The sequence below is a fragment of the Exophiala bonariae genome (assembly GCF_035927105.1).
Source record: "Exophiala bonariae strain CCFEE 5792 chromosome Unknown scaffold_33, whole genome shotgun sequence".
In the NCBI taxonomy this organism is placed as follows: Eukaryota; Fungi; Ascomycota; class Eurotiomycetes; order Chaetothyriales; family Herpotrichiellaceae; genus Exophiala; species Exophiala bonariae.
The window spans coordinates 72,324-99,106 of record NW_027042508.1 but is presented as its reverse complement, the minus strand read 5'-3'; the positions used below and the strand labels follow the sequence as shown (position 1 = coordinate 99,106).

Here is a 26,783-nt window from a genome sequence, read left to right as displayed (position 1 = left end):
CCCGACGTTCCCACGTGAGCATCCCCGAATCATGCCCTCCCGTCAGAGACCTGCTGCATCCGGTTATGCTCGCCTTGCGCAGGCTGATGAAGATGATGGTCCATTGACCGACGACTCCGGAGACGAAGACTATGCTCATGCACCACTCACCACCCGCTATGCCTCCATACAGCCCGCTCCACGAGAGGGCATGCGCTCCGGTCCTTCTGCTCACCCCCGGAGAAAGCCAAATAGAAGGACGAGAAGTAACTCCTCGGGAGTTGATATTAAGGCGATCAATGCAAGACTCGAACGATGGGCAGAGGAAATCGCTTCAAAGTTCAAGATCAGTTCAGTCAGAGGAAAGACTCAAGAGGAGGAACAACTCGAGATTCATCACTCGGTTTTCCAGGCCCCTCCCGGGGTCCGCCCCTACACTGCTCAACAAATTGCCGCCTATTCTAATGCGGAATCGGACCGGATGACAAAATTCCAGTTCGACGAGGTCGTGGAATCCGTTCGAGTGGCCATAGAACTCGGAACTCATCCCAAGATGATCTCGCAGGGCAGCTCAGGCAGTTACTTTGCGCGCAATACCGAGGGAAAAGTCGTCGGAGTGTTCAAACCCAAAGATGAAGAGCCATACGCGTCGAGGAATCCCAAATGGACCAAATGGATACATCGGAATCTGTTTCCATTCTTTTTCGGAAGAGCCTGTCTCATCCCCAACTTATCTTACGTCTCTGAAGCTGCGGCTTATGTGCTGGATTGCCAACTCCGAACGAACTTGGTACCTTACACAGACATCGTCTGGTTATCTTCGAAATCCTTCTACTACGACTTCTGGGAACGACGGAGTAATTGGCGAGGCAAGAAGAGCTTGCCTGCAAAAGTCGGCAGTCTTCAGGTCTTCTTGAAGGGGTTCAAAGATGCAAATATATTTCTGAGGGAAAATCCATGGCCTGACCAACAGACAAGACTTCCAACAGAGATGGAACATAAGCGGAAAAGGAGGCCGTTGACCAACTGTATCCCTGGAGGTGCTCAGTCGGAAGACGAGGACGAAGTTCCGCGAGTGGCATCACCCATGCCACAGGAACACGCACCCAAGTTTCATTGGACGCCAACAATAAAGCAAGCCTTCCGCGAGGAGCTCGAAAAACTTGTCATATTAGATTATATCATGCGGAATACCGATCGAGGTCTCGACAACTGGATGATCAAGATTGATTATAAAACAGAAGAGGTATCAATTGTGGCAGAACCACCAAAAACCAACGGTTCAATGCAACCTGGGGACAATACGCTTCGACCGGTATCAGTCAGCCCAAGACCAGAGTCAAATACTTCACGACCCTATCGGAGGTACGAAGCAATGGAGAGCCGTTCAGGAACACCTTCAAATGCACATGACCAACCTCAACCTTCAATATCTCTGGGGGCCATTGACAACAGTTTGTCGTGGCCTTGGAAGCATCCGGATGCTGTAAGTCTAAGCTTAATCTCGTTTCGCGTCTGTTACTGACACTTGTACAGTGGCGTAGTTTCCCGTTTGGATGGCTTTTCCTTCCAGTCTCTTTAATTGGGCAACCCTTTTCGAAGAAGACACGTGATCATTTCCTACCTTTACTTACATCGACCGCATGGTGGAGTGAGACTCAAATGGCCTTAAGAAGAGTGTTTGCTCAGGATGCCGATTTCAAGGAAAGCATGTTCGCACGTCAGATCGCTGTCATGAAAGGTCAGGCGTGGAATGTCGTTGAAACACTCAAACAAGAGGACCATGGGCCTCTCGAACTCACCCGTCGGACCCGAGTATGTGTCTGGGACGATCTTGTCGACGTCCCAGTGGCAATCCCGATGCGTGTGCCATCAGGAGAGACGAGTAGGAGGAAAACCCAAGTCGACCATGAAGAAGAAGAAATGGACATTGGAGCATCATATGCGTCCGCACCACCGGGTCGACACGCACCCGCACACGATCTCCTCGGCTCACCCACAAATGAACTCCCCAATCCCAACCGCTTCGACCTCACCCGCGAAGACGTCGCCGGTGACATATCCCACATTCCCGACGAAGGGCCCAGCAGTCCTCTTCAGCCAAGCAACAATCCCTTTGACGCGCGAGAAGCACGCAATTCCCTCGGCAACAGCGCCACACTACCCACACGACCGAACCCTAAGAATCGCTCCCGCTTCAGCTTCGAGTTCCCACGCCAGAGCGGCCTCAAAGCTAATACCCTCACTGGTCTTGGAGGTGGCAATAGCGTCAAGAGACAACGATCCCTGTCGACACGCAGCGGCAAACAACCACAATTTCTCTACGAGGGCGACGACCTCGAAGGCGATCTGGGCTACGCGGCTGCAAGCGATATGGAGCAGAACAAACGCAAAGTCATCGTCGAGAGGCTGGAAACCGTCAAGAGCAAGAAGCCGGTCTTCACTTGGTGTTAAGTTTTCCCCAGTCGTCTTTGAATTGGAGTCAGGAGGTGGAATAGAGCAGAATCGAGAAAGCGTAATCCTTTCCTCTTCTCGCCTCTCCCTTCTTTGGATCCCGAAGGAAGAGCTACGTACATATGAGGAATACACAGGAACGATCTCTTCACGATCTACGGCTGCAAAAAAGGTGTGGTGGACTCGATGGACATCTCATCTCTCTCCGTGGGGAGTGAGCGTGAGAGCGTCATGTATTAATGCCAACAATAGCGGAACATAAACCATGCATATTATATATCACCACAACCCCTGCGGTAGGGGCAGCGGCAAACGAGGGCGTTGTTCTTAGCATTTTTCTGCGACTCGAGTGGTTAGTTACAAAAGACAATCGCTTGTGAGGAAATAGAGGAGGAGAAATGGAGCACGGAGCACGAGGCGTGGCAATGAAGCGACAAAAAAGATGCCTCGGATGACCATGGAGACATTGGATAGTTGATGGCAGCTAAATGCACTGCTTGCTGATCCTTGAGGTGCCATTTCTCCACGTAAATTTCGCGATGCGTTACAGACACGCCTCTTTCAGCCACGGGATCCTGTGGTTGATGAGCCTGGAAGCCGGATCGCTGACTCGATTGAGTCCTGCGGAAGGGTAGACACTGGCATGGATTAGATGAGCGAAATGCTTGTTTAATTGCTGTGGTGGACTCGAACTGTATCGCGCAATCCCTTCCCTTGCTTCTCCCCCGCAGGCACCAAGAATAGAGAATGACCAAAAGAACTCCGTAGTATGCTTTCACGCTTTGCTTTCCCGTCGTTTATGAAAAGTCCTCTTCCGTGTTTTCAATCTTGTTTTTCACTCTGAGGAGGAGCGTAGTCTTCCACTTGTCCAGTTTACTCAGCTGATCGAACTGGTATAATTTATCCGCAAAGCCTTCCTGGTCGCCTTCCTCGACACAGCCTACCAAATCCGTCAGGAGCATATTTTCCCGCGTGCTGGCAAAGGAATTGTCCAACTCCCGATATTGGTCGAGTGCGCGTCGGGTCGCTACCTGATCCCCTGCGGCCAAGTGGCAGATACCTGCCTTGAGGAAGTAGTCCTTAACGCTCCAACGCATGAGGTTGTTGTTCAAACTTGTTTTGGCAACCGTTTCGAGTTTATTGATTGCATTCTGGTAGTCACCCTCTAGTGCTGCGAGGTCGGCGACTTTCAGGTACAGCTTATTGGCAAGAGCCTCGGCGTTATCGGACTCGTACCATTGTGCGGCAGTTTCGTATGCCTGGAGGGCTTTCTTCTGGTCGCCAATCTCCATCTCATAAACTTCTGCTAGGTTTTGTTGATGCGTGGCTGCTCTTCGAAAATTCCCCTTCGATGTGTAATGCCCGATGGCGGTTGTGAGGACACGGGCGGCATCCTGGGGTGAGTCCTTACGGTAGACTTTGAATGCTTCGGTCAAAGTATTGGCCATGTCGTCTGGCTCGTTGAGTTTCGTTTGCTGGATATTTGCGGCCTTTTCAAATGCTTGACCAGCCTCATGATCTAACGTTGAAGGCAGGTATTAGTGTCTCTATCTCATTAGTGGTATGGTCTTCTGGCTTACTCTGCTTTTGTACCCGAAAGGCATTTGCGGCTTGTGTGAAGAGATCAGCAGCATTTTCCCATTTCTCGGTCCGCCCACCAAAGAGACTGAAGCCGCCAGTGGCACCTTGTGCGGCCTTGTCGGCCTTTTGGAGTAATGCTCGCGGGTCGGCCATGGTCTGTAGAAGATGGAGGGGTAGGGTCGTGGGATGGCGATGGCAGTAAAACACACAGAGTTTAGAGTATCTTGTCAGATGTCGAATGCCAACAGATGAGTCAAATGATGTGAAAGTCGTGGAGGGTTTAGTGTGTACGTGGCTTGAGCATGAAACTGGTACCAAATGCTCGAATACAGAGTCCTGCTTGTCCGCGATGTCATTCCCAGCACTTGCGCCTGCTGCGGTGGAGTTGACGCAGGCTGCCAAGCCGAGGTAGAGTCACGTGTAGATTAGGCATGCTATCGAGAGCTATTTTATGCCGCCTTAAGTTTTGATCTCGATTCAGTTAGTGTTCTCGGTCCATATGCAGGCGGCGTCTGTTTCAAGTCCGCAACTCGGAGTGACATTTCTTGCCCCGCACATGAATTGGAGATACACGACTAACGACTAACGACCGCATTGCATGAATGACTCGAAAAGAAAAAAAAAGTGCAAATCGCGGTGTTAATTTCACACCTCTCCCATTCCTGTTCCTCTTCTTCCTTTTCAAAGCAATCGTGTGCAGTTCTGTTCAAAGCCGTGTATGTTCAGTGTCTCAAGATTATGGCGTTGAATCTGTGCAAGCGGGCTGCCACCCTCAACCCGGCGAAGCTCTCCATCCTCTCTGCAACTCCTAGAACTCAGCTCAACAAGCGTTGCTATGCTTCTGCCGCTGCTGTTCCTACTTCTTCTTCCATTCCTGTCCATGACCAAGCCCAGATAAAGCATGAAGCCTCTCTACCCAATCCCGACCCTGCCGAGGACTCGCCTACCACCACGTTTTTGAATCAAAGCACTCCCTTCATGGTCCCTACCTATGTCCGACCTCCGCCCATGATCGTCAAAGGAGAAGGAAGCATACTATATGACAATGAAAATAGAGAATATCTTGACTTTACTGCGGGAATTGCTGTCAATTCTCTGGGTCATGCAGATCCCGAGATTTCAAGAGTCATTGCTCATCAAGCGCAACAACTCATCCATGCTTCAAACCTCTATCACAACCCGTGGACGCCCACTCTCTCGAAGCTGCTCATACAGGAAACACAGAAACAATCCCCAGGCTCAGAACTTACCCAAGTCTTTGTTTCAAATTCTGGCTCCGAGGCAAATGAAGCTGCCATTAAATTCGCAAGAAAGGTGACCTACGCCAAAGACCCAGGGACAACACAGCGTGAAATTGTCTCCTTCCATGGCTCATTCCATGGTCGAACCTACGGCTCTCTGTCTGCCACTCCAAACAAGAAATACCAACTTCCTTTCGGACCTATGTTGCCTGGCTTCCGTTACGGAACCTACAATGATGTTGCGGCTGTTAGTGACCTGGTCACCAAGAATACCGCTGGAGTAATCGTCGAACCCATCCAAGGCGAAGGCGGTGTCAATGTAGCCACTCCAGAGTTTCTGCAAGCACTCCGCAAGCGATGCGACGAAGTTGGAGCTATTCTGATATTTGATGAGATCCAATGTGGCCTGTCCCGAACAGGAGATCTCTGGGCCCACACGGCCTCTGGTGTCCATCCCGATATCCTGACGACAGCTAAGGCACTTGGAAATGGTATCCCCATTGGTGCCACTCTTGTATCTGAGAAGACCGTCACGCAATACATCAAGACTGGGGATCACGGAACAACTTTTGGCGGCAATCCTCTTGCAAGTCGAGTCGCTCATCATGTTTTCGAACGGTTGGCCAAATCAAAGCTACAGGAAGAAGTCAAGGCTAAATCAAAACTGTTCTGGGATGCCTCTCAGACCATCAACCAAAAGTTCCCAGGGGTTATCGAGGAGGTGAGAGGACGGGGGTTGATTGTCGGCTATCAGCTCAGTGAGAAGGCCAAACCCCGCGCTACCGAGATCATTACCGCTGCTAGAGAAAGGGGCCTGTTCGTGATTACTGCAGGAGATGGTGTTATCAGGATCGTTCCTCCTCTAGTTATTTCACGCGAACAGATTGAACGTGGTTTGGCGATCCTGGAACAAGCAATGGAGGTTGTCTTCAACCAGCCGAGTGAGGTTGAGCCAACAAAAGGTCAACAAGAGATGGCCAGTCGATAATCAAAGCTTGCCACGAGAGATAAAGGATGTGAGGGAAACAGAAACTTGACACCGGCTAGCTATCGTCTTTCAATCGATTGTCTATGAGCGTTTCTCACCTTCAGGGACTACCAGCCCATGCCTCCCTTTATAATCCGGCCTTTCCGCACCACTCCATTTCTGGGCCAAGATTTTCTCCTCGTCCTCAAGTTTAAAAACTTCAACCTTGAGCGGCCGGCAACATTTAATCATATCTTTTTCGCTATCGCTCCCGAATCCCCATAAAGACAAGTCACCTCCCGGACATGTCGACAATGCCATGAGCACATCCTGCTCAGCGAAGAACTCGATGAAATCACCCCCTTCTGCTGGACATGCATTCATGAAATATCTGCCTTTGGAATCCAAGCCAGTAATCTGAAATAAGTTGATGACGTCGTGAACATCAGATTCATTCAACCCGAACGGTATAACAGCCCGGGTCAAATTCGAATGACAGTGGTAGTCATAAGACGCCTCCGGTCCTGACAGCAAGACGTTGATATATGGATCACACCTGGTACCTAGGAGATCATGGACTCGACCCCCAGTCTCATCAACACCATACCACGAAAGGGAATCAGCTATAATGGTGACCAGGGGCCGCATGTATGGCAGACATGACCACAGCCGGTCATATGTCGATACATGCGATGAGTGGAGTTGCTTCGTGCGAGAAGCCCAAAACCTTTCACGAGGATTGTGTGCATTCCAGACATTGAGATCCCCTATATCATCTGCAGTCAGTCACCCAGCCAGACAATGTAAAGCAGTTCGAGATGAGATTCTCAACACTCACCAACTTGAGCTCCTTCAGGCGTACTGATGCGCACAATACTCTTAGCTGGTGCCTTCCAAGCACGACCCGACCGGATCGGTAGAGTGAAAGACTCAACCAGAGTTCTCGGCCCCTGCTGAATCGCCGAGTACAGCTCCCGATCTACAGATAACGGCGAACCAGCTGTCGAGAGGTACGCTGGAGTAGGAGGCTTGATGGGCTTTCGATCCCGCAATCGCTCTTCCCCGGATTTGAGAGTAGCCATTTCCGATCTGATGGTGGTACAAGGATGGATGTTTGTAGAAATTCACAATGATGTTTCAACCTTTGACTTCAGAAACATCAGCATGCTACCTAGGTAGCTAGTAGTAATCAAGCCTCTACGCCTTTCAACAGCGACTTTTCCATGTCTGGTTCAATCGGACATCTCCGTTCCAAAAATTGCAATATGCATTACATGTCGTTATCTTGGTCGCCACCTGCAACTGCCAATGTGCGCACCATAGCGACAATTAGTCATGTGAATTAACTACTTGTTGAACCATTCTAAATGAAACACGCTTCGATCCTGACATTCAGTGTTGGCTGGAAATGCGCAAACAAGAATTTCATGGGATGATGGACTGGGAGTTTTCGTTGCGTCTAAACTAGCAACTCGGAAGCAGCCAACGACAGCTACAATCAAACTAGTAAATACACACCTCCCGAGGCTTCTATCACAGCACGGGCATGCGATCGCTCTACAGGTCCCATAGGAGCCATGACCAGATAGCTGCCTCAGGCCCTCCGGCTCCAGCCCACATCAACTCTGGCGTCGACATCTCAGCGTTCATCTCCAGCCGTCAGTCCTCGACCAGCACTCCAGGTGCCGCTGCTGGTCGCCATGCTCGCCGTCGTCGTGCTGCCGGTATGTCCGCCGTTGCCGCCTGGCAGGGACGGTGAGGAGGACGTGGTCGAGGAGCCCGGGCTGCCTTTTGACATGCAGCCGCCTATGTTTGTGGATTGAGTGAGTGGGTGGGCTGTTTGGTAAGTGGTGATTGCGTATCTGGATTGCTTGAATTGGTTCGGAGTTGTGGATATTCGGTGGATTGTTTGGTTGGTTCGGTTTGGTCTGGGTTTGGAAGAAAAGATTGATTGTAGAAATGGAGGCATATCCCTTTTTATAGTTTACAAGAAAGACTTCGTTTGCTTCAGCTGTTCAATCCTTCTAGTGGCCCAAATCGTCAATTGACGGATTGCCTACATTTCAAGGAGGCGAGGCTTCAAAGGTAATGCTGCGTGAGAAGGAAAACGACCTCAACACACGAATCACCTATGGTGTTGCTCCATCGCCGCCTCGTGAACCACTCAACCCGTGTACAAATCAGGCTTCACCATGACATTCTCCCTCCAATACCACACAGCCGCAAGCACCGCAGCAGGCCCAACGACAATGCTACCGATAACAAGTAGCCCTGCGGCGGTGACCAGTGAAATATTGGTCTTGCGACCACGCTTCAAATCAAAGATCGCCAGGTAAGCCCAAAGCAGCGACGCGAGGAAGATGATCCAGTAGTCGGCTTGAAATACGGCGTGCAGGCCCTTCGTGACCCCGGACTGGCCCCAATCATAGGGCTTGACGAAAACGTGAGTGAACGAGTGCTGCGGATCTGTGGATGTGAGGATGATGTAGAACGTCGCGAAATGCGCGGCGGCCGTTACGGCGAAGGCCACGAGGTAGAGCGAGTTGAGGTAATTCACGTCCTGAATTGTTGTGGTGGTGCCTTTCTTCTCGACAGCTCGTGGGTTGTCACTGGAAGAAGAGAATATTCTCGAGAGTAAGGAAAGGAGCCCGTTGACGTACAGCGGGCAAGGCTGCCACAAAAAGACCAAGAACTGCCGCAATTTCTGCTCCGGGTCCGAATCTGGCAGGAACAGCGCAATCGTTGGGACTAGATATCCGATCACCAGTGCTGGTAGAAGTGCTTTCGCATAGCCAAGCGGTACTGGTCTTCCAGATGTGTTCCAATATGTTGAGGGAACGGATTTGTTGAAGTAGGCGATATAGTAGAGTGGGATAATTATCGCACCTCCGACTGTCTGGTAGAACAACGCCCACACGCTCGTGCTGATCAGAGGGAAACTCGTGTCAGCGGATAGCTCAGATGATCTGTACAGGTATCTCTCTCCCAACAGACGGGACAAAAGAGACGTAACTTACTAGCTTATCCAAGCATTCTCATTCCGTTTCCTCACCGACTCCACCGTCCAGATGGAAATGACTGAGAAGAACGACACGAGGAAATACGCCATCTGTACCTGGAATCCTAGGTCCCAGCCAGCTGGCCCGCCCATGAACGCCGCAATGAGCGTACCGATGCCTTGGTCGACGAGTGCATTGCCCGTGTAATCGGATCGAAGCGCGATGTCACGGTCCAGGAATCGACGCGTCTGCGTGATCTTCTCGATATCTTCGGCGACGCCACTTTTGACGGTAGCTAGCCGGATCAAGTATGCGGCGACGACGGAGAGGGCGATGAGGGTTCCGGTCGTGAGAAGGTTCACGAATGGACCACGCGGTCGCATTTCTTTTGCCGGTGTTCGGGCCATTATGGTGATGTTGATGCTGATAGTGGTGCACTTTAATAGCCGTCCAGCACAATCTCACAATTGGGTGTTTATGCACACACAACTGCCTAAAAACCGAGCTCTCATTAAATCGATGGACAGTGGAAGGAGACATATGATGTCTCTGGCAAGCCAAGGCATCATTTTTATAGCATGTTTCAACTTGTTAGGCTCTCCACATAGCACATACTCCGTAGGTGGCCGGGTGGCCTAAAAGGAGCTTGCTGGAGCCTCATAAAATTATGACCGATTCCGATTGCGATACACCCTTGCACAAATCCTTCCATCTACCGAGAGGACTAATAAGTATTAATTGGCCTGTTAGTGCTTAGCTTTGGCCGCTACCAATAACCACGATGAATGTCATATAACCAATCAGCACTGAAAGAAGTCGCATAAAAGCTGGGCTTGTGCTGGCACACTAATGTAAGGATCAATCCTCTGCTTGCCACCAAACAGTGTCATCCGTAGTAATGTCACACCAAGATTATACTATGCCACCCTCATTCATTGCACAAGCATGAGCACTCCGGGACAGGACAAACTCGATGCTTTTCGAACCACATCCTCGCATGAGCAGCATGGCATCCATGAGCACACTTCACACAGATGACTGTGAAGCGAGACATTGCAGTATCCCAGGTTTCTATCGCTCCAGCTGCAGACCGATCTTTTCCTTCCCCATCTCCTTCTATAACTACATCGTGTGGTGGCCTGTCGGTTGAAACGGCCTTCATGGCTGGAACCGTTGGTTGGACTGCGGTTTTATTTGAGGTTTCCGAAGTCGAGGAGGATTCTTTGGATAAATTTTGCGATTGTTGTGTCTGCTTCACTCGTGGCGATCGACTCCTTTGGGGTGTGCCGCTTTGCTGTTGTCCAGGCCCAATCGTCGTCAGGATGCTACCTGTCATACTTGCACTCAGATCCATGCTTTCTTTGGCTCGTGAGTTTCGTTGCGATGCCTGTGAGCTGTGCCAAGGCAGGTATGTTTCGTCCGGCATTCCCAGCCAAAGATCACACACTCCACATCGCGGCAAATGGCGTCCACATTTCGGGCAGACCGTTCCAATTGCAGCTGCTTTTTCCTTCGCAAGAGGCTTCTGAGTTTCTCTTGGCCTCTGTCCTGGACTGTTCTCGCCGTCGTTGGCGGCGGAGTGGGCAACACCCTGTGCACAGAAGCCACAGACCAGGCGGACTTGTTGCTTGACAGGTGGTAGGAGTCGTCTGCCTGCTTCGTCCACGGCAACATTCTGGCATGCAATATCAAATCGAACCCGGTCGAACTTCATGTTCCAACTATTAATCATGTTACGGTAGGCGTCTTTCCACCCGTTGAACATCCGAACCATCCTGTCATCATCAAGATAACGTGGGACCGTGGGGCAAAGCACCAGAACAGAAGTCTGCAAGTCTCCGAAGTGATGCAAGTAACTAGATATCAAATCGAAAGCATCTTGTGTTGCGGTACCAGTCAAAATGACACCCTCGATATCTCCTTTAGCAACGACTTCCTTCGTTACTTGTGAGATATAGTGAGTCAATTTTGAATCATCAAGGTGCCTTAAAGCAATGCAAACACGATACTTGAGAGGCAGGGAGTCTTCTTCGAGGACTGTTGCCCAATCTCCAGACTTGACGTACGCCAGAATTGCTCGAGCGTACGGATCAGTCAATTCTTCTGCCAGAGAGGAGACTGTGTCAATCCAGTCGTCCTGACTTTCGGATTCGTCACCCGAGGCTGCCGACTCCTCGACATTACTCCTTCTCTCAGCACCAGCGACTGCGAGAGCGAGCATTTTATGCGCTTGATTGGCGCCCTTACCTCGAAGGGCTTTATAAGCAAGCTTTCGTTGCGATGCAAACATTGCTAATGCCGCAGCTTTTGTGTGTTGGTTTTGAGCCACTAGTCTCTTCATGATAATTTCCAGCTCATCATTTGACCAAGCGAGTCCCGACGCATGAAGGCACATTTGGCGATTTGCAGGATATTCTGTTGACACGCTTTTGAGCTGAGGAATGTTGAGACGTCTCACAAGGTTCTCAATGATTTTGGCAAGTTTATTCGAACTCGGACCAAGTGTCCGATTTTTGGGGCCGATATCTTCCATCCAGAGTCCGTAGACTCCCACATAAGAAAGATCGAAATTATCTTGGACCATGTTCCCTTTGCGTGAGGCCTTTGTTGCCTTCTCAACCCATGCCCAGAGCGCCTGTAGCCAGTGTGAATCAGAAACAATGGCCTTGTTCTTGGTTGGATCAAGTAGATAGCCTGCTTGACAGCGTGCATGCTGAATTGAGTTCAAGGTGAGCATATCTCTAATAGGCACATCCGTCTCATAGAACCCAAGATCTGAGTGCCATTCTTGATCGGCTAGACTAGACATTCGTTTGGTCTCAGTTGATGTTTTGTTCTGTCTGGAAACTTTGTAGGCTTGCTTGAGAATATTTCGAGGCTTTGCGCGGCGACGGATGAGCTCCACCGTTTCACCGGGATGGTTTTTCATCGGCTCCGCTTCACCAGCGAGTTTTGCACCTTTGTATAACTGGCCTAGAGATGAAAGTGTACTTGGTTCAGGCGAAGCCCTTGTGGTCATAATATTCACAGAACCTAACCCACTCAACGTCATGATTCTCGACTCACCAAACTTGGTAAGCGAAGTCGTAAAGTCGAAAGAAACTGCGCGGTCTTTCTCATCGCCCTTAGCAGTAGGGTCTGAATAAGGTTTTGCAACTTCCTGCAGCCGATCAAGGAAAATGTTTTGAGGTGAGCTGCTGTCCCAAGCGGGCTCATGTCCAGGTTCATAACCTTCTTGATGCCCATCACTGACCGACTCTTTATTGATATCGTATACTTTGAGGTGGCCAGTACTAGAAAGAACACCAAGACATCCTCGTTGCGCCTTACTGAATCGAAGACTCCAGATAACACCGGGGCTCTGGATCACATTCCGTAGCTCCATAGAGACTTCAGGTGCACGGTTTTCCATACTTGTACCAGAGCCAAATATCATGTTTGAATGATTGAGCCGCGATATCATTCTCCTATCCCACACGCAGACTGCCGGATCCGAGGTAGGATAACATGAGGCAAAGTAGTTCTCGTCATGCCAATCTATGGCAAGATTGTGGACACAACGAGTGGCAAATTGAAGTCCATTTCCCACGGCTGGCTCTCGCAAGTCATACAGTCTGACAAATTGTCCCTTTACTCCTGCTACTAGCAGCTGTGGATGATCATGGAAAAATTTCAGACTCGTGATGGGCTCGCCGCTTGCAAGCTTGTGAATCGGCTCAGAGTAGGTCTTTGAGAAGTTCACATAGCCAGGAGCAGGAAGACGTTGACTGAAGTCCCAGATGTTCAGACAAAAGTCTGTTCGTACTTTGTCGAGTCCCGCTGCAAGTAAATTGCCTGAGTTCAGAGCCACGGAGTTGCAGAGCCTCTGGCTTCGAACTTGGAATGACAGAGAATCTTGCTGGCCTTCTGCGATATTGAGTAAGGTTGCTTCGCCTCCCGCCTGTCCTACAACGACCAAGTTTTCGTTGACAGGATGCCAGTCAAAGGCCCGAAAGGCGGGGATCTTTGTACATGTGTGGATTGTATCATACTTAGTAGTGCTCTTCGAGTCATCGACGATTTTGCAGAGCTTGAACGACTTCCCTGTCACATCGACATGCAGAAATCGCTGCTCACCACCTGGTGTCGAGTTTAGGGAGAAGCGTAAGGCAGCTTCCATGGTTTAGCGGTTGGGGTAGATCTCCCTCATCGTTGATTGACAGTCAAACTTAGAATATCAAAGCTTCTTGTCATCGCGGGATAAACGCGTTTCATTCCCGTTGATTTTATACTCACCTGGAGTGCCCGATCCAGCTGTACGAGTAGGTTCAGGCTGAGTTCTAAGTCGCGTTAATGGGTAGCTTTAATAGCGGCAAGTGGCACAAGTGTAGGAATTAGGCGGTCCGTTTGGCGGTGAGAGAGCGCGACTCTTTCTGCCGGCAGTGTAGAGAACCTTCGTGGTTGGGTGAACTTGCTTCCCTGACTCTGATTCTCGGCCAAGGCATCAAAAACAAGCACTGTGATGCCAAACTGCATCAGAGTATAAGGGAAAACCGAGAAAAACAAAAAACAATCAACTGCCAGCATTCGCGGATCGTCACCGACTCCACTACTACCTGACCGGCATGCGGCTTAAGTATGGCTGAGCGAACGGGAAGCCCTGTTTTCCACATCCTATGGTCGATTGCGAAAGGAAATGAAGTCTTTGAATTTATAACTCCCGAAGTGTTTTCCACACTGTTCATCTAGTAGGCGGTCTGCAAAGGCCCAGGAGAGATCATTTTTGGCGGTCCTGATGGGCATTGCAGGGATGGTCGGGGTGCTCAAAGGTTATTGAAGAGTGTAAAGGCACCCCAGGACGCCGCTTGGGACGTGAGGGCGTACCTTGAGAGGGTGGAAGGGAATGTATTTACTGGTCCCCCCGCAACTAGAGAATCTACCAGACACCTCTAGACCGAAAAACCTTCCTTGGGCGTTGTTTTGAAATGCTTGTATTATAAATTATGCGTAGGGACGATGTAGAATGGCCCTTTCCGCATCTCCTGAGGGCCTTGTCGGGCTGTAATAACTAGTTGGTGGCCTTGTCCCACTCGTAGGTAGCTGAGGTTTTTGGTCCGTGTCGAGCTGACAACTGCGCTGATAGTAAGTTGCAGTACGGTGAATCATTACGGCGGAGTCTAGAGGCCTTAGCACCAATAAGAATGAATTCGCTGTAATGGCTGCAATTGCGCGTTTTGATCCGCCGGAGCATAGCACTAAAACCCTACCCAGTACGACCTCCGAGTCTTTTCCTCTACATCCAAAAATAAATAGCTGAGCTCTGGCACCGCAATGGAAGCATGGAAGTCGCACAACGCCTAATTGGGCTGGGCTGAGCTTCGCCCCCTTTGAAGGGAAGCATACAAACTTCGTCTGCTCACTATACCCCACCGCGCTTCGGTCTACCATAGCATATCTGGAGTCAGACACTCCCAAGACTCATCACCTATAGCCGCAAGGTCCTCCTCAGGTCGGAACCTCTCCCTCAAACTTATTGCACTCTTCATATGCTAATTCGCTCGAATGTCCCTGCCCTGTGCTCTGAGGATCTGGCTGATCTTCCAGTGCGCCCTCGCGGCGTGTCCCTCCCCTCCCTCCAACGTCTCTGCAGTGCCACTGCCCTTCACCAAGGCATCTAACGCCAGGCCCTCTTTTCCTTTGTCACAGCGCAGACAGGCAATATCATACGCGCTATCGCATGTTTTGAAACGATGTTGAAATGCAGGTTGAACTGGTTTGACGTTGATTTGTTGACACCATAATAGCGCAATATTCCCCGGCCCGCGGATGTATCATACCGTGTGCATGGTCAACCCTCGGGTCACCAGACTGGAAATTTCACCCGGCCCGTCAACTGGTCCACCAGCCTCCAGCTCCTTGAGTATACAATAGGATCATTTTTATCAAGGCCTTGGTTATCAGGTTTGAAGGTCCTGACCAGTCTTTAGCGCCATCAAATTCGAGCGAACTGTGATTTCCACCATTACCATGGCACCAACCTTTGGCGAGTTGTCCGATAAGGCAGCACTGGGCAAACAGCTCAGTGGGCAGTTTTTGGGCGAGGAATTCTTCGCCGCTGCTCTTGAGAATATGGTTAGCCTTCCACGAGTGTGTTCTACATAAGTAGCTAATGATATCCTATTTCCAGAAAGATGATCTATTCGCACGGACTAGTATGGAATTTATTTGGGAAACTTGCTTCTCTTCGTATGCACGCCCTTCCTTACAGTGGAGGGAACGGGCTTTGATGAATATTGTGATGATGGTTGCGTTGAACCGGGGAAGTGAGCTACGCATTCATGTTCGAGGGGCGGTCCAGAATGGACTAACGGAAGAAGAAATATGCGAGGCTATCCGTCATGCGATGATCTACTGTGGAGTTCCGGCTGGAAGAGATGCTATGATGGCGGCGAGTGAGGTCATCGAGCAACTAAAAGCATCTGGAGAATATCCGAAAAAGGCATGAGGCTCGAGAACACAGCTGAAGATACTAGACATTGTCACGGTGGCGGCTCGCACCCATTGCTCAAATGCCTCGAACGTGAGCCACACACTGGACTGTGGCAAATTACCTCTCGCTCTCGCCTTTTATTATTAGTTGAACTCCTCCGTACCACTCACTGCAACATGATAGATATATTGTAGTCTGACTAATTTGAAAGTTGATCTGGCACTAAGCACGACAATTCATGCTTGCGAATTAAAACTTCAATTTCGCCTGATCGAGTATAGTCGACTACGGTATTGTAGTCTATCAGAACATGCAACAGGCAGCTTGCGGCTCTAATGGATTTCTGAAAATAGTAATGAATACTGTATACGCGTCCGCAAGATAAGTCTTATTGACTCTCAGGATCCACTTTCGTCAAAATATTACGGAACGTTTGATCCGTGGCCCGCGGCTATAGCACGAGCGCTAGCCCTCGCATTAACGGGTGCCATAGGTCTCAAGTACATCGTATAACCACAATGCTCGAATCGATGACGATCGAACCTTCCCTTGCTTTTGGTCGGTCCCACTAGGCCGACAACTGGCCAAGCACATAAGAAGATTGAACCACTTATTGAGATATCATTGATGTTCGAATGCTGCATCACTACCAATCAAGCAACGACAATACTATGTCCCAAAGTCTAACAGGTCTAGAAAGCTATAAGTACAGCAGGCGTAGTGGAACAACCTTACAGCAGTCATCTGTAACAGTCCTCTAATGGCGACGAAGAAAGAGGATTCCCTTTGTGCCCCCTCGCCGCTGCCAAAGTTAAGCATCCCGCCAGGGGCTTCTGCGAAAGTACAAATCATCGATACCACTTCGAGGATCGATGCACCGCTGGCCCTTTTCATGCAGCCTGTGATAGGAGACTTTGATACTATCAGAGGAACACCTGCTTTCAGCTTTCTGGTCGAACAAGTCTCGTCTCAGCGGAAAGTGGTGTTCGATCTAGGATTGAGGAAAGATTGGCAGAACCTTCCTCCAGCTACTCTTGCCCTTGTCAGTACGCCAGGCTGGACCTTGGAGAGTGAGAAGAATGTTTCCGAGATCCTGCAAGAGAACGATGTCGATGTGGCAGGTGGAGCCATCGAGGCAGTGATCTGGAGTCACTGGCATTTCGACCACATCGGCGACATGACCAGTTTCCCCGAGAGCACGGTTTTGATATCGGGAAAGGGAGTAGCTGAAGCCCTACTTCCTGGATTTCCGACCAATCCGGAATCCCTACTCCTCGAAAGCGACTTCTTCGGACGCGAGCATAGGGAAATTGACTTCGGTGATGAATCCGGGATCCAGCTAGGCCACTTCACTGCGGTAGACTATTTTCAAGACGGCTCGTTTTATCTCTTAAATGCACCCGGCCACGCAATTGGACACATATGTGGGCTGGCAAGGGTGACTTCTGCTCAAGAAGGGGCCGCGGAAGATACCTTCATTTTCATGGGAGGGGACGCTGCCCACCACGGGGGAGAATTTAGACCTTCTCAATACCTTCCACTTCCCAAAGAGATTCGACCATCACCCTATAAACATAAATACCCTATAGCTTGCCCCGGTCATGTCTTTCAGGCAATTCATCCTGGCGAGAAAGGAGATGCGCCATTCTATCATATCGAAGGAGTTCTTCACCATGACACAAAAGATGCTACCCAATCGGCTGCAAACATGGCAGAATTCGACGCACATGAGAACGTGTTGGTAATCGTTGCCCACGATGCTACACTTCTGGATCCGAGCATCGGTATCGAATACTTTCCGAATGGCACAATGAAAGATTGGAAGGCCAAAGGCTATGCGAACCGACTACATTGGGCTTTCTTGCAGGATTTTGTCCAGGCAGTTGAGAACTAGACCCTCAAGACTACGTAGAATACGATGGCTTTGAATCATGTTTGGGCTCTAGTGCAGTAGCCTCCGTTCTTTTCTCCTGAAGATCTATACCAACTTCGAGATTTGCCGAGCAATTGCCCAGAGGTGAGAGCAAATGCAAGATTAAGGCGGCTAAGCTCGTCAAGAGGACAAAGTTGTGTCAGAAGAGCTGATATTGCATAGGCATACCTTGACACGATACATAATATTGGTGGGCTTAGAAAGGTATTCGATCGACCACGCCTTGGGTTTCCCTATGCGGCGTTGCTCTACACAGCTCGGCATTGACATATTACACGTATTACGTCCTTTCTGTATCATCTCAATATCTCTTCAGAGCTTGGGAATCTTCGCAATCTTCACAATGTGTTTCACAGCTATTGAAATGTTCTAATTGTGTTGATCCCTTCAACGTAGACTTCAACGGGCCTTTGACCCGAGAATTAGGGATCAAGGTTTTGAATTCATTGTGCCATACGCGCGTTAATGTGCTAATATTGAGCTGTTTCCATCGTCCAGGGTGGAATGCCATGGGCTGGATATGCCGAATCGACATCTGCTGTAAAGTTTGTGGTCCTGTGAATTGACAGTGTGAAAGAAACTTCCAATATCAGCCCATCATACTAACTCCAGTTCCGCTTAAGGCTCTCACGCCAAGAACTGTAGAACATCTACGTCGATGCGCTCGTTTGTATTGTGTAGAAACCTTTGGTGTTTCGAAAACTTTACATGACATTAGCGACAAGTTGGGCAAAGCTAGGTGTGTCTACTTTTTATCATGAACATGAAACTCTAGCCATATCTATAATTGTTTCTCGAGCAGAAAGGATTTGGTGTGATTCGATTATAGTAATAGGCCATTGAAACTTGACCTCTGCGAGAAGCGTGATGATTATCATCTGGCAGCACTGAGCTTATGGGTAAAACGATCCGACCTCGTCATTGATGTGCAGCCAGATTGCGGCGCAGTCAAGACCCTCACCAAGTGACATAACAGATTAGTAAACTTCATATCGAGTATGACAAGACCAAGGGAGAGAAGACCTACAGTTGTCCGTGGGTCCTGGTCTGCTTGCCTGTATAGGCCCAACGCGGTCCTTCCCATGGATACATCGATGCCAGCCTCTTCCCCGGCCTTGATGGCTAGACCTAAATCTTTGAGACCTAGGCGTGACGAGAACCCAGCTTTGAAGGAGTTACTCGATGCAGATTTGGGGTTGACACCTGGCACTGGATACATAGCCGTCCATACCAAGGAGTCACCGGTTGAGCCTTTTACACACTGATAGAGGATTTTGGGGTCTAATCCCTGGCGGACGCCGAAGGCCACGCCTTGGGCGGCCACCGCAAGGTTTCCCAACGCGACGTAGTTGTTTACAAGCTTAGTTGTCAGACCTGTTCCAATGCCTCCACAAAGAGTGATACGATCAGAGGCACCCATCCAAGAAAGTGTGGCCATGAGCCGTCTAACGATAAGGTTGCTCTGAGAATTGCTCGAGGAACCGCAGAAGAAGGACAGTGTGCCTGCCTCCGCACCAGCAACTCCTCCAGAGACCGGCGTGTCGATATAAATCCCAGCACCGACGTCCATCAGTTGTTGTCCAACATGTTTTGCCGTAGAGACACTGAGGGTGCTACAGTCAAGAATCAGCCGGTCTTTCGCGGAGCCTGCAGCAACGACACCCGTTTCGGGGTGCAAACAGACTGCCCGAGCATGTTCGTCCATCGGCACCATCATTATCAAGGTCACCGAATGTCGTGCTACGTCCTTCGAGGATGTTGCAATCCTAATGGGACCGCTACTGCTGAACTTGTCCAGAAATCTGTTGCAGATATCTTTATTTACATCAAAAACATGGAGCGTCGCACTCTTTGCCATCATGTTCCGCATGTTAGCTGCCATATGGAAGCCCATGTTACCCAAACCTGAACGGCAAAGGTCAGCCCCCTTTGATCTCGAAGCATTTGCAAAGTATAACAAACCAATAAATCCGTAATCTGCATCCATGTAGACGGTCGAAGCCATTGTGCTTAAGTCACGCGAACAACGAATTAAAATCATACAAGCCCGAGATATTGGATAATTGGATCGTGTATATCACTACGAAAAACCCCAGTGAACAATACCTATGTGACTGGGAGTGGATACAAGCCTTGTATGTATGTTCATTGCGGTACTCCGGCCCAAATTCAGTATGTCTACAGGGTAGACAAAAGTTATGGTACCAGGATCAGATATAGAAAGTCCTACCAGCCGCGGCTGTCTGCATTGTCAAGTTCACTGGGTGTGACTCCACAACCGTGTCACCAGCCAACTCCGAATGTTGACCCCTTTCCCTCGCCCCGGCCCACGGGATGAAGTGTTAGATTGTGGCCCGAATAGCCTCGCGCGATCCAGAGCGATGTCCCAAGTCTTGGCTTGACAAAGAATTTTCCAGTCCATCGTGCTACCGGACGCGAACATCAGGCAACGGTGATTCTTGTTTCGGCAATGTGACCCGAGACCATGATATGCCGATGGCTCACCATGTAATCTCAAAAGCAAACAGCCCAAACCCACAAGTGTACAACCTTTCATCGAAGTCAATATCTCGAATCCCACCCACAAAGACTATTCTACCCAGACGAAATCTCCCAAAATCTTACGCAGATACAATTTTTTGCGTCGCCGAGTTGTTGAGCAAAGTATTCGAAATGGATACAACCATCCAGGTCGACGCTTTGGTGGTTGGAGCCGGCCTCAGCGGCATTTCCATGCTGTACAGGTTACGCAAGTTGGGACTGAAGGCCAAAGTCCTAGAAGCTGGTGCCAACCTTGGTGGCGTGTGGCATTGGAACAGATACCCAGGTGCCAGAGTTGATTCAGAATGGCCATATTATCAACTTAGTATTCCCGAATTCTATGAGAATTTCGACTTTACGGAGCGATTCCCCAGTGCCGAAGAGCTGCGCAGGTACATGCAGCACATCGACAAAACGCTTGACCTTAAAAGAGACATTGTTTTCAATCAAGAAGTGATCGATCTGCGATGGAACGAGACTGAAAATCAATGGTTGACCACCACTAAGGAAGGCATCACTGCTCGATCCAAGTACATCGTTCTATGCACAGGACCATTACATCGAAGACATGTGCCAGCCTTTCCAGGCTTAGAAGCATACAAGGGCGACCTTCACCATACTGCATTCTGGCCAGACGATATCAATGTCACAGGCAAACGGGTAGCGCTTATTGGTGCTGGCGCTACGGGGATCCAGGTCGCACAAGCCCTCGCGAAGCAGGCTAAAGAGTTGACAGTCTTCATGCGTCGGCCTAGCTACTGTTTGCCGATGGGGCAACGCAAGCTCAGTCTCGAGGACCAACAACAGACTAAGGCGCGATTCGAGACTCTCTTCCAGACCAGTCGTAAATCTTATGCAGGATTTCCCGGAGCTATGCACAGCCAAGGCGTTTTCGATGTCTCTGCGGAAGAACGCGAAAGGCTGTATGAAGAACTCTGGGGAAAGGGTGGCTTCGCCTTTGTCGTCAGCAATTTTAACAACTGGGCATTTGACAAGACGGCGAACAGATCTCTTTACGATTTTTGGGCGAAAAAGACCCGACAGAGGATGAACAATGCGAGGAAAAGGGACATCTTAGTTCCTGTCGAACCGCCGTTCTGGTTTGGAACGAAACGATGCCCGCTAGAGCAAGATTATTATGAATCTATGGATCGGAACAACGTTAGCATTGTGGACTTGAAGGACACGCCGATCAAGACCTTCAACGAGAAAGGTTTGTTACTCGACAACAACGAACAGCAGGATTGTGATATTGTCATTATGGCAACAGGATTCGACTCTTTCACTGGATCGTAAGGGCGAATTTCCCTCGCTACCATAGCTAAGCTAACAAGGCCCAGCTTGACCAGCATCGGTCTTAAAAACCGCGATGGGGTAGACCTCGAGCAGGTATGGCGAGATGGTATCAAAACCTATCTAGGGGTATCAATGCCGGGATTTCCCAATGCGTTTGCTGTTTACACGCCACAAGGTACGTATTGCGCACAACCAACAATTCTTGCGTGTTTCGAAGGCTTAGCATGTCGTAGCTCCCGCGGCTCTCGCCAACGGGCCAACCTTGATAGAGACGCAGAGTGATTTCGTCGCATCGGCTATCGAGAAGCTCGAGGCAGAGGGTGCTAAGCACATCGAAGCAACCAATGAGGCCGCTGATTCATGGGATCGGATGATTGAGGCAATGAATGCTCCAACTCTGTTCCCTTTGACCAATTCTTGGTGGAACACTTCGAATGTTCCGGGCAAGAAGACTCAAAATGTCACACATCTTGGGGGCATTAAGATGTACGAAGATCAGATCAAGGACACATTGCAAGGTTGGAAAGGCTTCCTCGTGACTCTAAGGGATGGACATCAATCGAATGATGTGAATGGAGTGGATGTATAGATCTCGTCATTACCCACTGAAAATTGGTATTGGATTTATTTCCCCGAAATCTAGATTGCTATGGCAGGTTCTCATCAACTATTTCGCAGACAGTTGATGCGGTGTTCTCTTACACGGTCACTGATGAGACTGAGCCCGGTCAAGTGATTCTCTTCGAGTTTTGCGGGACGACTTCGATTGCAACATGCTTAACTGCAATAAAAGTGTACAAGCAGCCAAGACCACGCTTACTACCACAATAAACGCTCCAATGCAATCCCCGGGCTCATAGGCATAGGGTCGTTTTGCCTGGCTTCCTGTGCGCCGTCTCACGACTTTGCCCCGCATTTTGCCAGAACCATTCTCCCCAGCCGCCGGGCCGTGAGTTGAGGGGTGGAACATTTTCCCCGCGTAGAAGTATTTCATGCAAGGAACGAACTTGGTGCACTGGAGCAGTCATGCTGAACCCATTTATGTCTGATCCTCACTATCTTCCCGCGGCCCAGAAATTGCTGGCATCATCCATTTGAATCACGTTTTCTACGAGGTTTCATTCAGTAGTGTTAAGACGGGCAGGTAACAGCAAAAGCTGTGCTTCAGTATACTTTTTCACCGGTCCGAGGTAAGTGACTCCAATCCACTGGTAGTCATCTACTGGCCCTTATAAATCATGATTTCGCATGTATATCTCTGCTTGGTACACATATTCATTAACAGCGCGTGGAAGAAAGACGTTGTCTCGATTATACTGAGGAAAAAGTGATTTGAAGTTGAAAATGACTGGAGCGCTGAAATCCAAACCCTTCTTGGGAAAGGTCATTAGTATCACAGGTGCCGGCAGTGGAATTTCCCAAAGCACGGCACAGATCTTATATGCTCGTGGAGCGACGTTGGCCATTTCTGATATCGACCCCACAAACTTGGCTCAGACAGAAGTTCTGCTGAAGAAAATACCGGCGGAAGCAGGTCAGCAATTCTGGGCGACAATCGTGGACGTCTCCCAGGAAGACGCTGTATCGCGGTGGATCGAAGACGTCGTTTCCAAATTCGGTCGACTCGATCATGCGGCAAACATCTGTGGAGCAACTCATCCAATCAAGCCATTGACGGAATCGACGAACGAAGACTTCGACTTTGTGGTCAATGTTAATTTGAGGGGAACTTGGAACTGTATGAAGGCCCAAGTGAAGCATCTTGGGCGGGGATCTAGTATAGTCAATTTCACGTCGGGCTCCGGCCTTAGAGCCGAGCCCGGCCTCGGACTATATTCAGCTGCTAAAGGAGGTGTGCAGACTTTGACGAGCGCAGGAGCGCTTGAATGGGGTGAGAAGGGAATTCGAGTCAATGCCATTGCTCCAGGAGTGGTAATGACTGCGACCTTGAAGACGCTTCCCAGTTCCTTTTTTTCACCAATTGAGCAAGCCACACCCCTGGGTCGACTGGGAGAACCTGAGGACATTGCCAAAGCCGTAGCCTTCCTATTAAGTGAAGAAGGCGGTTGGGTAAATGGGGTGGTACTCAGGGTGGATGGGGGATACCTCCATACAAGTCACTAGGCTTCATACATCTCCGATCGGAGGACACATTCAGGCCTCAAATTCTGAAAACAAATAACTTACATGTCAGCTATATAGAAATCCTTGCCCCCTTTGATCGTCTTCCGTCGTCACAGAGATTCCCGGGACTGGCAGTACACCATCAAGCCAGTCAAATTTGCACTTGATATTCTGCATTTTCATACATCGACATACTAGGCGCAAGGTATTCTCCTGAGTGCAGGTCATTCTGAAAATCATTAAAGAAGTTTGGTTCGAGTAACATGAGATCCAGAGGGTGGGCGACCTCGTCAGCGATTGGAAAAATTGAATCCAAAGGCCTCATGGACGCGAAGTCCGCAACTGGAACAGATGTCGAGTTGTTGGTCTCATAGCTCTCGCGCCCTACCTGAGGGGAGTGCTGATTGAACTCCCGATGCACACCACCTTCGAATTCATCCGTTCTCCGAGGAAAACTGGAGCTATGTTCGCCCGTCACAGCTGCTGCCTCAGTCGAAGCTCGTAGAGGATCATTCACCTTACGTTCCACATATGTTAGAAAGCTCAGCGTCCACTCCGCAGATATGTGGCCGTCTGAGAGCTCCATCAAGATCTGCTTGCACTCTTCCAAACGTCGACGACCTTCGCGGTGAACCGCTGGGGTTTTGTCTTTCATGTCCTGAATGTGACTGATACCAACCGGCATAAGACAGCTTACTATTGTTGAAGGCATACGCTTCGTAAGGTCGGCGGTGTAAATCTCCATGAGAATCTGGTTCACATGGATGGCCGCACTACGCACCCTGGTACGAGATGTTACATGATCTCGCAGATTGTTCTTCCGCTCGTTGGCGTGCTTTGGACGATGTATCAAGAGTGTTCCATAATGACAGAGGATAGATAGCAATGCCTTGTGGAGTTGTAGGGCCTGCTCAGCCTCAGAGCTAATTGTCTGAAATTTGAGAGGAGAATACACATCTACTAGCGATTTTTCGAATGATCTCTCAATATCGTGCAGATCCTGCGATTTAGATCGCAAGGATTCGTACTTCGAAGATTTATTCAGGTACAAAATATCGATATTGCCTGTTGTGGTCTCATGGAAAGCAGTGAGCAATACTTGCTTGATGAGTCGGCAGATGTGGACGGTTTGGATGCCGATCTCTGCAAATTTCCGAACCTCAAAGTTTGGAATACCATTGAACGTGGAGATGATCCTTGGAGATGCGTCGTGGGCAAAGTCATCCATGGTCAAAGAAGCCACGCTAAACTCCGAATCTCGAATAAGCGGAATGTGGTTCGTGGAAATCGATGCGAGTGTATCCCTGATGATGAAGCTCCACCATAAGCGCCGGCGCAATGCTCGAGACTTAGCGCTCAAGTTCTGGGCATTGATATCGCGATGTAGACCAATACTTCGCGCAAGCAATAGTGCGATACCAAACCAATGCCAGCCATCCTTTTGTTCCTTTGGTGTTTTCCACCAGGTGGACATCAGAATGAGTGCCTGAATTTGGGAGTGGCAGTCCTGCTCATAATCCATGTCGTATAGTAGCTTTCAGCATTGTTAGCGACATTGATGAGGAAATTCAGTGCGTTTTTAATCTCACCCTTGCTTTTAGGAAAAATGCATTCCGAGCAGCCTTTCGAGTCAAGAATCCCACCTCCCTTAACATCCTGATTTCCACAAAAGAAGACCCTGCGAACATTATGGCCTGGAAGACCAAGAGACTGAACGGGTTTTGGTGCGAAGCCCCGTGCAAGAGATCGTGCAAGGCTTCCAGATCGACAATCGGGTAAAAGGGATGGACATGAAGTATGTAGCTTCTGATCAAGGCACTTCGAAGTTCAGGCTCAGGGATGGAAAGCGTCCGCTTCTGGTGAAGATAATTCAGATCCTCTTTTGACAACTGCGCAGGAGGTGGAGAGAGAAAATCTGGTATGGAGAACGACACACTCGGCTGTGTAATCTCGACTGATGCGGCGGGAGACTGAGAAGCGTCTGGCAGCAGCGGGGGCGGGAGGGTTCTGAGGGCCGCTTCCTCCCAATTGATACCATCATCTGTATGGGACGGAGGCGTCTCTTGAACCGCTTGCTCCGAATTTGTGGGAGTGTTTGACCAGGCGTCCCCTGGTTGTTGTCGAGGTTGGTCGGGATCGACATATGCTCTGGGTGGAATCGATTGAGAAGACTCGCTTGCGGAAGCGGTGGACTTTACCTTTTTCGTTCGGCGTTTCTTTGGCAGTAGGAGACACTGAATGTTCTCAAAGACACAATTGGCACATGGCTGGCCATTAGGGGCTATACACCTTATCTTACGGGCGCGACAGCTAGTGCATGCTGCTTGAGCCCGCCGAGCAGCCTGTGCAATATACCGTTGCTGATCTGGTGCAAAATGGGCTTCTATCTGTTTGTCGGCGCCGGACATTGTCGAGGCAACATTTCTGTGCCGGAGGGATGGGTAGGTTGTAACGATTAGTACTGACGGGAGGACGAGGGCCATCAAGGGAGCGCCGAAGGAGAGGAAGAAGGCGGCATATGAGCCTTGGCACTGAGGGGTACGGGGTACTGGGTTGCCCTTGTGCCCAACGTCACCATCGGACTTGATCTCGAGCTCAGCAACACAACCTACCTAAGTACCTCGTATGGAGTGCACTACTACTTCGTACTCGTAGTAGAAGACTCTCGATCGCGGAAGCTAATGGAACTAATGGAGCTAATGGAGCCAGTGACGCGAATGAAAAGTCCGTGCGCCTACCTAGGTAAATACCTACTAGCGTCTTCTGCCAGAGCCGGATGTCGCCTTGGCGTTATGAAGTTCGTAAAGAGCTCTTGGCTTATCTGCCTATCGTGCTCCCATGATCGGCCGTACTAGACCTGCCACTAATTGTACCTACTTCCTTCCAGACAATGCGCGTTTTTTTGAATTGGGGAGGATCTAGGGCGGCACAGGGGACCGAGAAGGGCCTCTCTACCGACAAGGCGCCGTTTGAAGCGCAGCAAACGTATCTCTTGCACTCATCGAGAGGTGCCGGCAGTGCAGGAACCTCGTTGTTGATCCAGTCTGTTGGTCCAGAGAGCCTTTCGAAGGACTCATTGGCGGCATGGGGCAACAGGAATCGTCCCCAATACTATTTCGAGCGCCCGTAGAGAGATCTCGATAGATGTACTCGTACTATCCCACGGGCGTATACCATAGCGTCGACTCAACAGTGGTTG

General features: G+C 49.7%; 11 protein-coding genes across 11 annotated transcripts; 5 read left to right on the top strand and 6 right to left on the bottom strand.

Moving 5' to 3' along the window:
- Positions 1 to 31: 31 nt before the first annotated feature.
- On the top strand, positions 32 to 2,433 carry LTR84_008702 (uncharacterized protein; the record flags this gene model as incomplete). The annotated part of the gene is made up of 2 exons (XM_064852247.1): positions 32 to 1,465; positions 1,516 to 2,433. The coding sequence occupies 2 exons, from the start codon at positions 32 to 34 to the stop codon at positions 2,431 to 2,433; spliced, it is 2,352 nt and encodes a 783-aa protein (XP_064701521.1).
- A 797-nt stretch (positions 2,434 to 3,230) lies between these two features.
- LTR84_008701 (uncharacterized protein) lies at positions 3,231 to 4,167 on the bottom strand (the record flags this gene model as incomplete). Its single annotated transcript, XM_064852246.1, has 2 exons — positions 3,231 to 3,952; positions 4,014 to 4,167. 2 exons carry the CDS (start codon positions 4,165 to 4,167, stop codon positions 3,231 to 3,233), a joined length of 876 nt encoding a protein of 291 aa, XP_064701520.1.
- A 585-nt stretch (positions 4,168 to 4,752) lies between these two features.
- ARG8 (acetylornithine aminotransferase) lies at positions 4,753 to 6,243 on the top strand (the record flags this gene model as incomplete). Its single annotated transcript, XM_064852245.1, has 1 exon — positions 4,753 to 6,243. The coding sequence occupies one exon, from the start codon at positions 4,753 to 4,755 to the stop codon at positions 6,241 to 6,243; it is 1,491 nt and encodes a 496-aa protein (XP_064701519.1).
- An 81-nt stretch (positions 6,244 to 6,324) lies between these two features.
- On the bottom strand, positions 6,325 to 7,304 carry LTR84_008699 (uncharacterized protein; the record flags this gene model as incomplete). The annotated part of the gene is made up of 2 exons (XM_064852244.1): positions 6,325 to 6,989; positions 7,061 to 7,304. The coding sequence occupies 2 exons, from the start codon at positions 7,302 to 7,304 to the stop codon at positions 6,325 to 6,327; spliced, it is 909 nt and encodes a 302-aa protein (XP_064701518.1).
- A 1,082-nt stretch (positions 7,305 to 8,386) lies between these two features.
- LTR84_008698 (uncharacterized protein) lies at positions 8,387 to 9,628 on the bottom strand (the record flags this gene model as incomplete). The annotated part of the gene is made up of 2 exons (XM_064852243.1): positions 8,387 to 9,146; positions 9,240 to 9,628. The coding sequence occupies 2 exons, from the start codon at positions 9,626 to 9,628 to the stop codon at positions 8,387 to 8,389; spliced, it is 1,149 nt and encodes a 382-aa protein (XP_064701517.1).
- A 521-nt stretch (positions 9,629 to 10,149) lies between these two features.
- On the bottom strand, positions 10,150 to 13,380 carry LTR84_008697 (uncharacterized protein; the record flags this gene model as incomplete). Its single annotated transcript, XM_064852242.1, has 1 exon — positions 10,150 to 13,380. The coding sequence occupies one exon, from the start codon at positions 13,378 to 13,380 to the stop codon at positions 10,150 to 10,152; it is 3,231 nt and encodes a 1,076-aa protein (XP_064701516.1).
- A 3,070-nt stretch (positions 13,381 to 16,450) lies between these two features.
- On the top strand, positions 16,451 to 17,584 carry LTR84_008696 (uncharacterized protein; the record flags this gene model as incomplete). Its single annotated transcript, XM_064852241.1, has 1 exon — positions 16,451 to 17,584. The coding sequence occupies one exon, from the start codon at positions 16,451 to 16,453 to the stop codon at positions 17,582 to 17,584; it is 1,134 nt and encodes a 377-aa protein (XP_064701515.1).
- Positions 17,585 to 18,516: 932 nt separating this feature from the next.
- On the bottom strand, positions 18,517 to 19,610 carry LTR84_008695 (uncharacterized protein; the record flags this gene model as incomplete). The annotated part of the gene is made up of 3 exons (XM_064852240.1): positions 18,517 to 18,579; positions 18,651 to 19,528; positions 19,586 to 19,610. 3 exons carry the CDS (start codon positions 19,608 to 19,610, stop codon positions 18,517 to 18,519), a joined length of 966 nt encoding a protein of 321 aa, XP_064701514.1.
- Positions 19,611 to 20,296: 686 nt separating this feature from the next.
- LTR84_008694 (uncharacterized protein) lies at positions 20,297 to 22,049 on the top strand (the record flags this gene model as incomplete). The annotated part of the gene is made up of 3 exons (XM_064852239.1): positions 20,297 to 21,456; positions 21,505 to 21,635; positions 21,694 to 22,049. 3 exons carry the CDS (start codon positions 20,297 to 20,299, stop codon positions 22,047 to 22,049), a joined length of 1,647 nt encoding a protein of 548 aa, XP_064701513.1.
- A 755-nt stretch (positions 22,050 to 22,804) lies between these two features.
- On the top strand, positions 22,805 to 23,584 carry LTR84_008693 (uncharacterized protein; the record flags this gene model as incomplete). Its single annotated transcript, XM_064852238.1, has 1 exon — positions 22,805 to 23,584. The coding sequence occupies one exon, from the start codon at positions 22,805 to 22,807 to the stop codon at positions 23,582 to 23,584; it is 780 nt and encodes a 259-aa protein (XP_064701512.1).
- Positions 23,585 to 23,735: 151 nt separating this feature from the next.
- Positions 23,736 to 25,992, bottom strand: LTR84_008692 (uncharacterized protein; the record flags this gene model as incomplete). Its single annotated transcript, XM_064852237.1, has 2 exons — positions 23,736 to 25,118; positions 25,174 to 25,992. 2 exons carry the CDS (start codon positions 25,990 to 25,992, stop codon positions 23,736 to 23,738), a joined length of 2,202 nt encoding a protein of 733 aa, XP_064701511.1.
- Between the last annotated feature and the right edge of the window lie 791 nt (positions 25,993 to 26,783).